The sequence below is a fragment of the Vanessa atalanta genome, chromosome 13 (assembly GCF_905147765.1).
Source record: "Vanessa atalanta chromosome 13, ilVanAtal1.2, whole genome shotgun sequence".
Lineage (NCBI taxonomy): Eukaryota > Metazoa > Arthropoda > Insecta > Lepidoptera > Nymphalidae > Vanessa > Vanessa atalanta.
This window is the reverse complement of record NC_061883.1, coordinates 11,459,230-11,473,757: the sequence shown is the minus strand read 5'-3', so window position 1 is coordinate 11,473,757 and position 14,528 is coordinate 11,459,230. Positions and strand designations below refer to the sequence as shown.

The 14,528-nt window shown below is 30.5% G+C and overlaps 1 protein-coding gene and 1 long non-coding RNA gene across 3 annotated transcripts in view; one reads left to right on the top strand and one right to left on the bottom strand.

Annotated features, from left to right (window-relative positions):
- LOC125068115 (flocculation protein FLO11) overlaps window positions 1-14,528 on the bottom strand; it is a 93,472-nt gene that overhangs the window by 9,946 nt on the left and 68,998 nt on the right. For both annotated transcript variants that reach the window (XM_047677128.1, XM_047677129.1), the window contains exon 20: window positions 4,247-4,517. In XM_047677128.1, the coding sequence (XP_047533084.1) occupies window positions 4,247-4,517 (271 nt within the window). The remainder of the gene's footprint in view (window positions 1-4,246; window positions 4,518-14,528) is intronic.
- On the top strand, window positions 4,271-14,007 carry LOC125068119. Its single transcript, XR_007119767.1, has 2 exons — window positions 4,271-4,537; window positions 13,926-14,007. It is a non-coding gene; the product is annotated as an uncharacterized LOC125068119 (long non-coding RNA).

The following is a 14,528-nucleotide window of genomic DNA, read 5'->3' as shown; positions in this document are numbered from 1 at the left end:
CATAAGAGATTTTTAGGTAAGTGCCCACTTTTATAATAAATAAAATAGAGAAATTGACGAGAATAACGCTAGTTAATAACAAATAAATGAATATTTGTGTATATTGATTCTTAATACAAAGAATGCATTAGCATTTTTTTTTTGCATTAGCAGCCCGTAAATGTCCCACTGCTGGGATAAAGGCCTCCTCTCCCTTTGAGGAGAAGGTTTGGAGCATATTCCACCACGCTGCTCCAATGCGGGTTGGCGGAATACACATGTGGCAGAATTTCGTTGAAATTAGACACATGCAGGTTTCCTCACGATGTTTTCCTTCACCACCGAGCACGAGATGAATTATAAACACAAATTAAGCACATGAAATTTCAGTGGTGCCTGCCTGGGTTTGAACCCGAAATCATCGGTTAAGATGCACGCGTTCTAACCACTGGGCCATCTCGGCTCATACAAAGAATAACTTAGCTATTTGGACCCGTAGTTTCAGATAAATATATTATAGTATACTGCATAAATTGATGGAAATATAAAATAAATACATGCGCGGTGTTCGGTTAAACGATAGTTGCGCAGTACGATACGATCTAAATTCAACAGCATTTTTTATAAGTATGTCTTTATTAAAAAAAAAACTATTTAAGGTGAAAATAACAGAGATTTTAAGAAGATTAGTGTGTATTAAATTTGAAAACAGGATAAGCGACATTTTTAAGGTAGGTGACATTTTTTAGATAAATTGAAGTACATCTACATTTACTTACATAAAAAGCGATTGCATTATGAAATTGTTGCAAAATGTAATTTGTTGTAAATAAACTGTTCGCGTGTGAATGTTACCGGTGCTCAGTATGTCCAAATGCCGTCCATGTCTATTGCATTATTTATTTGTAGTGGATTTGAAAACGCTCGTTAATTTTGTCATTGGACCCATACGAGGCTTAGCAATGTTGAAATCATGTTACGCGATATTGAGAATATTGTCAACAAAAAAATGAAGACGTAGTCATATCGTTTGCGTTACGTACGACCCAAAAACGATTAAGTTAAATTGTAGCTAATCTTTTAGGCCGTGGATCAGTGGTTTTGGTTATGCCAGCACCACTGAGCTTACATAATATATTAATATGTGATTTCAAACATGGCGGAGACCATTGTGAAAAAATCTGTATATTATTACGGATAAAATTCTAAAACACCGAATTCACTCTGAAGTATCATGGAATAACTATACTTTTCATCAAATTTCTTCATATTAGAAGACCGCAACTGTGAATAGCACGTGAGAAACGCCCATCTCAGTAACAACTGTTAAACGAAGACTTCTGTCTGTGGGTCGAAGAGGATGTGTTGCCGCAAAGAAACCAAAACTAATTTAGTATTGTAACTAAGAATTTTTAACGTGCAGTTACTGTAAATAAAAAGCTTTAATGCGAGACGCATTAAAAATACAATTATGCTTTGGCAATCTTGGAAATAACACTGATATATTTCGACAGATGAAAGTATGTAAAAAGAGATGAACAGCTTTAGATAAATGGAGGCATATGATTTCCTACATAAACTGTTCAATTATTATTATAAACATTGCATCTACTTCCTTTATTTGGTTTCCTTCAACTCCGAACATGAGATGAATAACGTAGTATCTTCTTAAATCATTAGTCTCTCGTAATCTAATCTCTAATCTCGTAGCGTCTTAAGCACTATTCTGCGCTATAACTTTGCCCGGTCTAAGGGAATAGAGAATGCCATGTACACACCCTTGTGATTAATAATATTTTCCGTGCAGTCTGTTGAGAACGCACACTCTGGGCGAAATCAGTTAGGAGAACTGCACTCACTAATTATACTCTTACAATTGAAACATGAGTCGAGATGGCCTAGTGAATAAAACCCGTGAATCTTAACCGTTGATTTCGGGTTCAAACACAGGCAGGAAGCACTGAATTTTCATGTGCTTAATTTGGGTTTATAATTCATCTCGTGCTCGGCGGTGAAGAAAAACATCGTGATGAAACCTGCATGTGTCTACTTTCAACAAAATTCTGCCACATGTGTGTTCCACCAATCCGCATTGGAGCAGCGTGGTGGAATATGCTCCAAACCTTCTCCTCAAAGGGAGAGGAGGCTTTTAAGCCCAGCAGTGAGAAATTTACAGGCTGCTAATGTAATGTATTGTAATGTAAATTCAAACATTGCGTTGTTAATATTATTGCATATAAGAAATTGTTTAAATAGATTGGATGACACACAAAACTGTGCAATATTCTAATAAAACCGGTTCGATATGAGACTATATCCTTTATTAATATGCAAGAGAAAATGCAGAGGATAGAAAACATGAAAACATCAAAACTGGTTTTCATCAATTATTAAAACTTGTATCTGGATGACCTTAATTGAGGTCTGATTCATTTATGAGTGATAATTACACAATGTCGATTGTAATAATATATATTCCATTGTACACTCTATTACAAGTGATTATGGGGCATATTCGCGTGATCAATTATCACGTGTTATTTCTTGAGAAGACGAAAGGACGTCGAGGTAGCGTAAACACTGTCATGGTCGTTTGTACTCGTTTTATTAAAGTACATATATATGTATGTATATGTTTTGTGACCTACTATTGTGTATCATATACAATCAACATACATGCAGCAAAAAATATTTAGATCCGATAGATATAATATATTCGTTTTCTTTATATTAAGAAAACAAACGGCAAATACATAACCTACCAAAAGCTTTGGTCGCCTTCATAGGATAATATATATACTAATGTTATTAATGCGAATATATCTCTGTTTGTCTGTTTGTTTCCGAACAAAGAGAACCGAATATTGATAGTTAGTATGAAGCAAGCTTGAACTCCTATAAAAGACTTTGGCCTTGTTTGTTGACTGTTGACCATTCTCTAAAACGCGACCGAAGCCGCGGGCGACATGTAGGGTTATATATAAACCATTTCTCAAACCGTCAATGCGCAATAGCGGTATATAAGATGTACGTTTTGAATCCTGTCTCTGTGATTGTGATTCTATTAAAAAAAATATATAGTTCATGCCAACCGAGTACTATATTAAAGATAAAAAAGAGTAGATACTTACTACTACTACGAATAAATACTTCGTATTTATTGATTTCATAGCAGAATATATAAAAAAAATTAATCGAGTATTATTAACTGAGTTTATTGTCGGTTCATCTCGGTAGAATGTACTTTCCGAGCCGGTGACACCTTTACATTAAATTCAACACTGTACCTACTCGAATAAAGAATATTTTGATTAGATTTGATTTGATATACTATTCACTCAAGATAGGTACGTGAAAAGTCATGTATGTATAATAGAAGCCCAAAGAGTTCAGTGTTACAAAACTAAAAATCGAGGAGTTGCAAGTGTTTTTATCTTTCCTTATTATTTTCTTGAATAAACGATAATATTTTGATGATTCGAATCTGCACCTGACTTGATTGACAAATAAATCGTCAGCGGAAAAGAAAAAAATACTAAAGCTCCAAAATTTTACTTTTGGGAATAATTTCAATAAGGATCTCTGGGAATCATTTCCCAAAAGTACGTTTGGAGTTTTTTGTCAGTTCTTCACTTTAGAATATTAGGCCAAACAGTTGATACATTTACATGCAATAAAATATTTTCGAAAGTGTCTTATAAAGCCTCATCATAAAAGGTTCATTTTAACTCTTGAAATTCTTCTTTTATTCGATATTTTTTCGATATTTTTAATTCAAATGGAAGTAGTATTAGATTCACGTCAAAATCTTACTTGAATTTCAAATTTAATGGTTTCGCAAACATATTTTTCTTTTAAACTAGTTTCTAAGAGTATGTTTCGTGTATCCAATAAACAATTTTGCCACACCCCCTTAATAACGTTGAATTACGAAACCATAGCAAGTAGCCACTACACATTGATTGGCAGTCAGACGTGTCTATAGTACCAAGGCCATTTACGGCCAAGACGCATTCATACAAAACTTCATTATAAAAATTAGGAGTCAACTACCGATATAACTTTCGATAGTAAACAACTACGAGAACATTTGGAATCAAAGACCTATGCACCGTATACTGATCATAATATAATTGCAATTATCCTATAAATGATACACGGAATTTTATCTATAATCGGTAAGGAATTTTAACGCTTTAAGGTGATATTCGCGTGTTGGTGTGAGATGAATTGCGTCAATGATTGGGAATGCAAAAACCGGACTCACAGTTCGCCCCTCCAAGCCGTCGCCGTACGAAGTTACGGGGTCTGTCATTACGCGTCTGCGGTTTGCTCGAAGATGGCAGCTTGCTTTTCGTTTCGCTGTTTTCCCGCGGTTTCTCGGTCGTTTTTTCCGTTTTTCGTAACTTGAACCTGTTGTTGCCTCTGGTGAACTTGTTGGTGGTTGTTTCTACGGTGGTAGAGCCATCCGTTTCGGTGACGTCGGGTGGTGCCGTCGCTTTTGTACGACGCAGGAACGGTCGTCGTTCTTTGACTGCCTGTTGACAATACAGACTTGGTTAGTATGAAGAATTCAATTTTATTTATTTAGATATAATTATATTCTTAAAATAGTACAATAATTTATTATTGCAATTAAAGATAGGACTCTGGTAGAGCTATGTATAGTATTATTTTTAATCAAAAAGAATATTTGCGCAGTTAGCCAGTTTCATAACGTAGAGTTAAGTTTTATAAGTAAATTATAATTTTAATACGTATAAAAAACTATAAATAAGTCTTTTATATAAATATAACAATTTAAATTTATTAATATATCATAGTTTAGCTAAGTATATATGTATAGTCTAATAAATTACTTAATAAAAAATGACCGTCAAGTTTCTGAAGAGATTTATGCTTTAGGAACGTAGTACTAAGTTTAATATTATTTTATCCGCTATTTAATACTCAATGTACTTATGTAGATTAAATTGAATGTAGACAGATAATCTTGCCAAGTATCCTGCACAGAGTAGGTATAGTCTGTGGTGAGGTTTGCGGTTAGAATTGCAATTTAGATAGAAATATGAGTTTATAAATACAAAGTCCAGTCTCTTCTAATAATATTATCTGTTAACAACTTATATATGATTTTAAACGTATAACGATAAAAGTATTTTAACAAATAATATTAATGTGAAGAATTTAATTAATAATTTGTGTATTTATGGTTGGGTTAGTCGATAGTTTTACTACAAATAGCATACGACTTTTGAATGACATTGACATTAAGAAAACTTCATTGCTATAAATAAATCAAACCAAAATCCATCCCAAGTTGTATGTATTATTAGTTATAACATAACACAATTTAATGTATTTTGAAATTACTTTAAATCTTAAACGACAACATCTCGTAGCAAAATAAAAAGTAAATTATATATAAAAAATTCTATAATTCACATTTAATGTATAATTTATACATTAGTGTGATAATATTATTTAAATATCTACGAGGATTTAATCCGATTATTGTTAATTTTTTTGTAGAAAAATATTTTACGTAAGTGCATACCACACACACCTTTATTTGATTATAAAACAAAGGAAAAAGTAGAAATAATTTCTAGCACCATCGCTGACCTATCTAGGAATCTTAGAAAAATCTCTTGTGCCTGTAATTACACTGGCTCATTCGTTGTCCGTTGAGCCGAGATGGCCCAGTGGTTAGAACGCGTGCATCTTAACCGATGATTTCGGGTTCAAACCCAGGCAGGCACCACTGAAATTTCATGTGCTTAATTTGTGTTTATAATTCATCTCGTGCTCGGCGGTGAAGGAAAACATCGTGAGGAAACCTGCATGTGTCTAATTTCAACGAAATTCAGCCACATGTGTATTCCGCCAACCCGCATTGGAGCAGCGTGGTGGAATATGCTCCAAACCTTCTCCTCAAAGGGAGAGGAGGCCTTTATCCCAGCAGTGGGACATTTACGGGCTGCTTATTCGTTGTCCAAACCGGAACGCAACAATGTTAAGTATTGCGACGTTAGGTCTTAAAAAAACAGTACTGTGCGGTAAGCTCAAAATATTATGTTCTATTTAAACCTTATACGTATATATAGCACACGGATGGCACGTCTTTATTCAAATAAGGTTTGCCTACTTAACGTCATTGCAAACGTTTGTTAACTAATCGTTTAGTTCAGCCGTATTTGTTTAAATACTATGTCATTTTCTATTTGTGGTTGAAACCAAAATATATATTCCTAATACACACATTGCGTAAGTTTCGGTACAAAATAACAGTTTTACTTAACAATTTCTAATTAAATAATTAATTTATAGTAAGCAGTTATTGGTAATAAAACTTTTGATTCTCTCAACGTAGTGTACGAAACCTAATAATCAAACTAAAAATCCCTTTATTGAACAGTTGTAATTTCTGTAATCGACATGCTAGCTTCATATAAATTATCAGATCAGCTTAATCGTATTAAATCATTGGAATGTATTTCAAATAGATTTGTAATATGTTGTACCATACACTGACAAAGTTTCAAAGCGATGCGGTTATTAGAAGTGGGTTAAAATTGACTTCCTAGCTTTGTTTAAATAGCGATTGTTTGTCACAGTGTATAAGTTAAGTAGATAGCGTGTAATGACTCTTGGAATATAACAAAATGTCTTTAAAATGTTTATAGCTGTAATAATAAAGTGATTAATTTAATATCAATGGTTTACGAATTACTGTTATTTAAATGTTTTTATATCACCTTTACACGATAATCAAATTTTCGCTGAAGACCATATTTTCGTGGTTTTTCCTTATGTTCTTGGTCATTTGCAGTTATTATGCAAAGTTTGTTGCTTTAAGAAAAATAAGGTTCGAAAAAATTGTGTAGTAGTTATGTATATCCGGGATACTGATATAATTTAAAGTCGTGCTACACAGTACGACATAAACACGTTTTTTAGTACAGTTTCTCTATCTTACTCGGCCAGATCGATACATTTTTAACGATTAAAATATCGTGTATTACGTAAGGTTATGTAACACCCATCGTTCGGTCGTCAGTGTTTTTTTTCACACTTTAATTGAATGACGAGTGAAATCTAAAAAATCGTTCATTAATAAATATTCATGCAAATATAAGCAAGTGTCGTTTATGTTTTGTTTCGTTGTAGTAAGGTGCCCATGACATGCCCATTGTTCTGCCACTTTCTCTTTCCATAAACAAAAATATTGTTTTAAATTAACACGCTATGATAAACCCAACTCAATTCTAATTTTGAAGTGAAATTTCTTTGGTGACGTTTCGATAAAATCGATAGGTGCACGAGATTTTAGAGTAAAATTTTAAGGATACGTCACGTATTTCGTTACATGAGAGAGAAGGAAGATCTGACGTAGAGAGAACGAGAAAGAGAGCTATATTTAAGGAGTTTTTATTTTTATCACGGGTGATGTGTTGCACGCGAAATTTTTCTTATATTTTTGTACAGATATTTTATTCATCCAATTATATGGGTATACTTATATATACCGGTATTCATAAAAAGTGCTTCAAATGATGAGTTTTGAAACCGAGTACTCATTTTTCGCGTAAGTTAAGTGTAGGTTTAGGCGATTCAAAAATAACTTGTTTGGTAACCGACTATTAAGCTCGTCACGAGTAGGTTTAAGACGTGGGATGATACCATCTGTTAAATAAGGATAAGCCAGTGTAAGTTAAAGACTAGCAACCAAAATTGTTTAAAATTTACAATCAAAATCATTCTGAACGCAATTTTCAGATTTTTAATTTCATTTTTATGCGATAAATTATATTGACATAATTATGTTTGTTTGATTCGACCATTGGTTGTTTGCCGGTATGACCTTAATTACCAATTATCCTGATACCACATGATATTGCTGAGATTGAAAAAATATATTTCGCTAACGTCTATGCGCATTGAATCAGTTAAGTATCTTAAATCAATATTAGTTATTGCTATTACGAAGGTCGTTCAATTCATTGTATTTCGTACCTATATTATAAATTCCAATAGTTAATAATTCAAAATTCCATTACAATGAAATCAATACAATGTCACCTGTTATGCTCTTAGTATGATAAAATTACAAAGCCTCGAAGAATCTAGGAAGCCGAGTAGAGTACGTAGGTAGTATTTTGTAGGAATGCGGCTTCAAGGTGATCGAGGCTCTTCGACGTTGTGAACTTGTAAGGAAGTTTTTTTGTATTAATGGGAGTGGAAGTAACCACAGATGTACTAAAAAAAATATTTGGCAGATCTATCAAAAAATATTAAATCGAAATTATATTGATATTTTTAAATTTTATTTGGCTTCTGAAGTTAGATTCGTTGCATCGATTCGTTGACGTTTTTCTAAATTAAAAACCATTGAGCATGTTTGATGGAATGAAAATATTTAACATCATTGGCCGCATGCAATTCATTGTTTACAAAAAATAAATAAAAACAAATTATCTACATTTTTGTACTTTATGTTTACATATTAAAGATTTCATTGTTTATGATTATAAGTAACTAATCCTTTGCTACTGTTCTAGAACCCACAGTGCACGATAAAACCATTTGTTTTTGTTGCACTGCTAGATGTTTTTCCAAATGTATTTTCTTTTATGTTAAATAAATAAAAAAAAATTGTCAGTTACATTGAAAAGATATTTCATATTTTTGATTTGCGAAATTTTCTCCGTAATTATTGTCACAAATAAATGTATTATCAGATCTATATTAAACAAACAGACAGACGCTATATTATTTTACGAGACGTACTGATAATGTTTCATTTTAAACAAGGTGATTGTATGTCTTCTAAAATTAAATATAAAAGCACACAAATGAGTCATACTTTATTGTCATCGATCTGTCTTATGAAAACAAACTAGCAATTCAATCGATGTATATTACATAGAAGACCTGTGCAGAGGTTAACATAAGTTGGAATTTATTTAATATTTTACATAATTGCAAGATGTCTTAATTATTTTAAGTTAATAAACATAATGTAATATTTATATATATTTTATTAAGATTAGGACCTAATGATTTTATTGAGAAGTCAAAGTCAAAGTCAAAGTCAAAAATCTTTATTCAATATAGAAGTGTATATACACTTGCTTATTGATTGTCAAAAATCTACCACCGGTTCGGAATTTAGCACCTCGGACCTGAGAAGAACCGGCGAAAGAAACTCAGCGGGATATATTTTTTTTAATTTTTTTTTTTAACCATTTTCCATGTAGGTACAATGATAAGTATATTTTAGTTGTTTGAAACAGCCTGGAGGCGATCATTTCATTCCCAAGGTGTGCAGTCAACTAAAAAGTCATTAGTGTTGTAATATCCTTTAGCACACAAACGCTCTTTAACGACTCTTTTGAATTTTATAATTGAATAGTTTTGAACGTTTTCTGGGATCCTGTTGTAAAAACGTATACATTGCCCCAAAAAAGAGTTACTAACCCTGTGTAATCGGGTACTTGGAGTAACAAGTTTATTCTTGTTCCTAGTGTTAATAGAATGTACGTCACAATTTCTGGGAAAATCATTTATGTTTTTGCGTACATACATAACATTATCAAAAACAAATTGAGAAGCGACAGTCATTATTTTAATTTCTTTAAATTTACGTCTTAACGAATCTTTTGGGACCAGGTTATAAATTGCACGAATAGCCCTCTTCTGCAGTACAAAAATAGTATTAATGTCAGCTGCATTACCCCAGAGTAGGTAGTAGAGTAGTTAAATTCATCAATTCCAAAATAAATTAATATATAATATAATAAAACAATTCCTTTTACTAATATTCCTATTTTCCGGTAAAGTTAAGCGTAAAACTTGTTCTCACAAATTTAAGCTTTTCTATCCTGTGGGAACGACAGTCCATGTAGCCGGGATCGAATTTGCAAGTCGACCCGAATATCAATGAACTATTGACCTTTCAATTGAACGTTACTACCGTACCGTTTACTTAATACGTTTATAAAAACCTTTGCAAACTTTATTAATATAAACATAAATTGTCTGCTAAGTTTTCTTAGCATGAGTTTCAATCGAATACAGCCGCAGGGCCTGTTATTTTATAAATACATATTCCAGAAAATGGCAGATGACACAAGACCAGTATTTCTAGACGAGTTTAAGGTCAAGTAGTGACGAGAATAACAATTTTTATTGAGCAGCTTCGATTGCATTACATCTTGTTTTCAATTCACGATTTGTATTTTCATTATAGCCTGTCAAATGAATAAACAAAGTCGACCGTGAATTTTTTGTAGTGGTTTTTTAAGGCGTATTTATTTCAATCAGTTTTTTTTGACGACTTAGCTCATGTTGTTGTAGTTTTTATTAAATTCAAATAATTTATAAATTAGTTAGTTTGACTTGTTTTATTAATACTTAACATCATTTTAAGTATATATATATATAGGTATTAATCAAAAGTACTTCAAATGATGAGTTTTGCAACCGAGTACACATTTTTCAATATAAAATAAAAAATTGTCAGTAACATTGAAAATATATTTCATATTTTTGATTTGCGAAATTTTCTCCGTAATAATTGTCACAAATAAATGTATTATCAGATCTATATTAAACAAACAGACACGATATTAAACTTTTACTTTTTTATTATTATTATTAGGCTGTATGTGAATCACTTCTGTGTGGGTCGAAATTTTGGAATTGATTTTCAAATTCACTAAATCGATCGAGTGTGAAACAGACGCTTTTAGAACGAGTTATTATTACAATAACTGCACTAAATATAAATGAATTTATAGTGTCTTGGTTCTAGTAAAAAATCAAAGTCGCGATAAACGGTTAGTAATGAACCAAATTAAAACAGAAATGAAATTATTGATCCAGGTTTTTAGTCCAATTTCCATATAATTTGAGCCCAAATAACCAAATGTGTAATGGCGGTGTTGAAACAGCACACGTGGTTAGCCTTGGCTCAGATTTAACCTAATAAGCATATATATGCCCATCGCGTTTAGTTGCTTTTGTAATGATAGAGTTTAATTTCAAATCACATAAGAAGCTTTTTGTTTTTGTATTCAACGTAACGCGTGTATTCATTTAGTCTGACTCATTCAATAATTTATTTAGTTATTTAATCTTAATGTTACGCCATTGTATAAAGTTATAAGTAAGATTTACTGTTATTTGTTAAGTATATATAAAATAATAGGGAAATTACGTGACGAATAATTTAAAAATATTGTTCTTTGTGTAATTTTACGAGTAATTTTTCGTGCGATTGTTGTTTCAAACTAATTTTATTACAACGTGTATTCATTTTTGCAGAATATTATTAAATATACTTTTTAATATTAAAATTAATTGTTACATTTTAATTTATAATATTTATATTGCAATAAGATTTTAAAGTAATTGATTAATTTCTAAAAAAACCGTTATATAAAATACTAACACATTATACTGAATATTATAGTCAATTTCATAGTTTGTAACAGTACAGTACCAGTTATATTGATTCCTTTGTTTTCAAATGTATATTCTACAAACTAAATTGAAGTATATACTGAATATACCAGGCTCTATTAGAGAATTTAGTTCGAAGGCATTGACAAGTGACAATGTGAGATATATTGATAAGTAGGGTACAACAATAGTTATCTTTCAAGGGAGTTGTATGTTTGTCTATCGACCAGTTTAGTTACGAGATCTATTTGCTTTGATCTTGAATACGATTTGCATAATGTGTTTGCGCTTATACGTTTCGTAATAGACCAGAATGTGACCGTTACTTTCTCTATAACGACAATTTCCTTAACTCATTGCTTTTTTTTCTTAGTCGAGCATTTATTAATTACATAATAATATTTTCGAAAAGTTGTATGTACATACTTTTACTTTACTGTTTTATATATGAATTTAATTTACAAGTTGCTTCCAGCCAAATTGGCGAGCACATATACATACGTAATAATATTTTGCGACTTAATCGTTGTACATATATACAAATATATGTACAAATATGAGTATAACGTTAAAAAAAAAACTTTGTTGATGCGATTGATGGATTTTATAATAATAATTATGGAAAATTTATACAAATGTTTAATTATATGCGATGTCAATAATAGCGTTCCTAATGTATAATTTCCACGTTTTTCTCAGTCGTGTCTTACGTAAGAACCGCGCCCTGGCCACGTGAATCATAGAAACTTATGTCACAGATTATAAAACAAGAAGGTACATATAGCAAAAAGGTTTTAAGGTAAAAATATTATTCTTATTATAGTGATATGAATAGCGTTTTTGATATCGACTTACACGAAATATAATTGAACTTAAACCATATGTAAAAGACATATATATTTTTTTAAATAATAGTTTTTTTTTAAATATTCCTATACTGAAAATCATAAGGAGGCAATATTTATCTTGATGTTTATTTAAATAAAATCTTATAAGCACTTCAAGTATACGCCCTTAAAACTAAAAAAATCGACACTAAGTACTTTATTGTTTATAAGACTAATCATTATTTTATTACATTGATTAATCTATTTGATTTAGTTTAACACAGAGATTTAACTGTATTGTAAAACAGATACCATTGTATTTTACTTAGGTCTTTATGCTTATTGACTAATTACCTAGAAGTATTTATTTTAAAACGAAATAAAACACAATACAAATAAGAAAAGATCTCTTGCGACTCAAGTCAAGTTAGATTACTTCTTTAACGTTAGTTTAGAGGGAGAAAATACGTTAGGAATTACTTCGGTTGTCATTTCAATACATATAAATGAAGAGATACAAAAATAAGACATAATAAATATTAATACTTTAAAACATATAAAACCTTTTTAAACATAATTTTTTTTCTTGTCAATTATTTAATGTTAACAAAGTATAAAAAATATAGAAACAAAAAAAAAGGATTTATTCATATGACTTCATTATTTTTAATCTATGATCTTTTCCCTTGTAAAACAAATATTGTCTACCATTACTGCTTAACCTTTTCATAATCGTAATCGTAATCTCTAATACTATGTTATTTTACGATCTATTATTTATACCTTTAATAATATGATTGAGTTGTTACATAAAATGTATCTTTAAACCGGTTCTTGGTTATTCTTCTTCGAAGTATCCTTAAACCCTTGTTAATTCTTCTATAATGTATAATATGTATTAAATTTGAATTGAGTATGCTTAATGTACAAACTTGTATTTTTAAAGATTTTTTTTTTAATTTCCGATTGTTTAAATAGCTTTGACTATCTTTAACGACTTATTCTTGATTAATACATATTTCTCAGGAATGCTCTTTTCTTAAAGAATATATTTTTCATTAGTATAAAATGTCTAATAAAAGCGTTAAGATAAATTAACTAAGTTAATAAAATCACAAGTTGTATCATCCAAATACACAAAATTTCACAACTACGAATGCTAGGATGTAATGAATAGCTTCAGGAGCTTCATGGAGATAGCGATATTAGTTATATAAAACCTATACAAACTTTTTGTTAAAGAAAACAAATAATTAATGAACTGTGACGTAACAATCGTGCCGGGTTAGACACCGAGCGAGATGAGAGAAAGCCGTTTTCTCTCGGATGCTGCGCGAGAGTCGATCTTAGTTTTACCTCAATTGGTCGATGTTTATTCAATGAAAAAATAATTCCAAAGATAGTATTGAGAATATTTTTAAGCGTTGAAATAATTTATCGGTACTGTGACATTTAAAATATGTTTTTTTTTAATAAACTCAGACAAAGGTACAAATCTAGAGAGGTAAAGAAAGTTAAAATATGCGAAGTTAATATAATTCTAATAAATTATTTTTACTCGACAATAAGACGATTAAATCTAAAAATAGTTTTTAATGTCATAAATATCTATGTTATGTTATTAGTCTCTAATGTAAGTTTTTCTTGTTTCAGAACGCGGCAGTTCATCATTCGATGTGAAGATGTAAAGAAATTAACAAAATACTTTTTGGAATTGTAAAATAAAACAAGCATATTTTTGTGTTTTAATTATTCACCACTCCCTAGATAATATATTATGATATATTATATAAAAATTTCAAACGTCTCTGTTAGATCCATTATAACGTAAAAAAGTAAAATGTTTTCTTATTTCTGTTTCATTATATCACATTCAATTCTTATGATAAAACCATACTATTTAAATAATACTATATGAAATTCTGAAATACTAATAATAAAAAGTTAGCATGACATGACACGGTATATTTAACAAAAGTATGCTAAGAATGTCATTTAATTTTATTTTTTTTTAATTTTTCTCCTCACTAAATTCTGTCTTAGTGCAGCATAGGACTGGTAAATGGTAATAAAAAAACAAAAACTTTCAAGCATGGAAATTATACTCATTAGAATGCAAATAAGAAATAAATTTAAATATTTAATTTATGTTTTAAAATTTGAATTTTTATCTTTAAATTCAATGTATTTTATCCATAAACGACTTGGCTCATAAAACGTAGTCGCTCGAATGTTTCTAATTAATTGTAATATAAA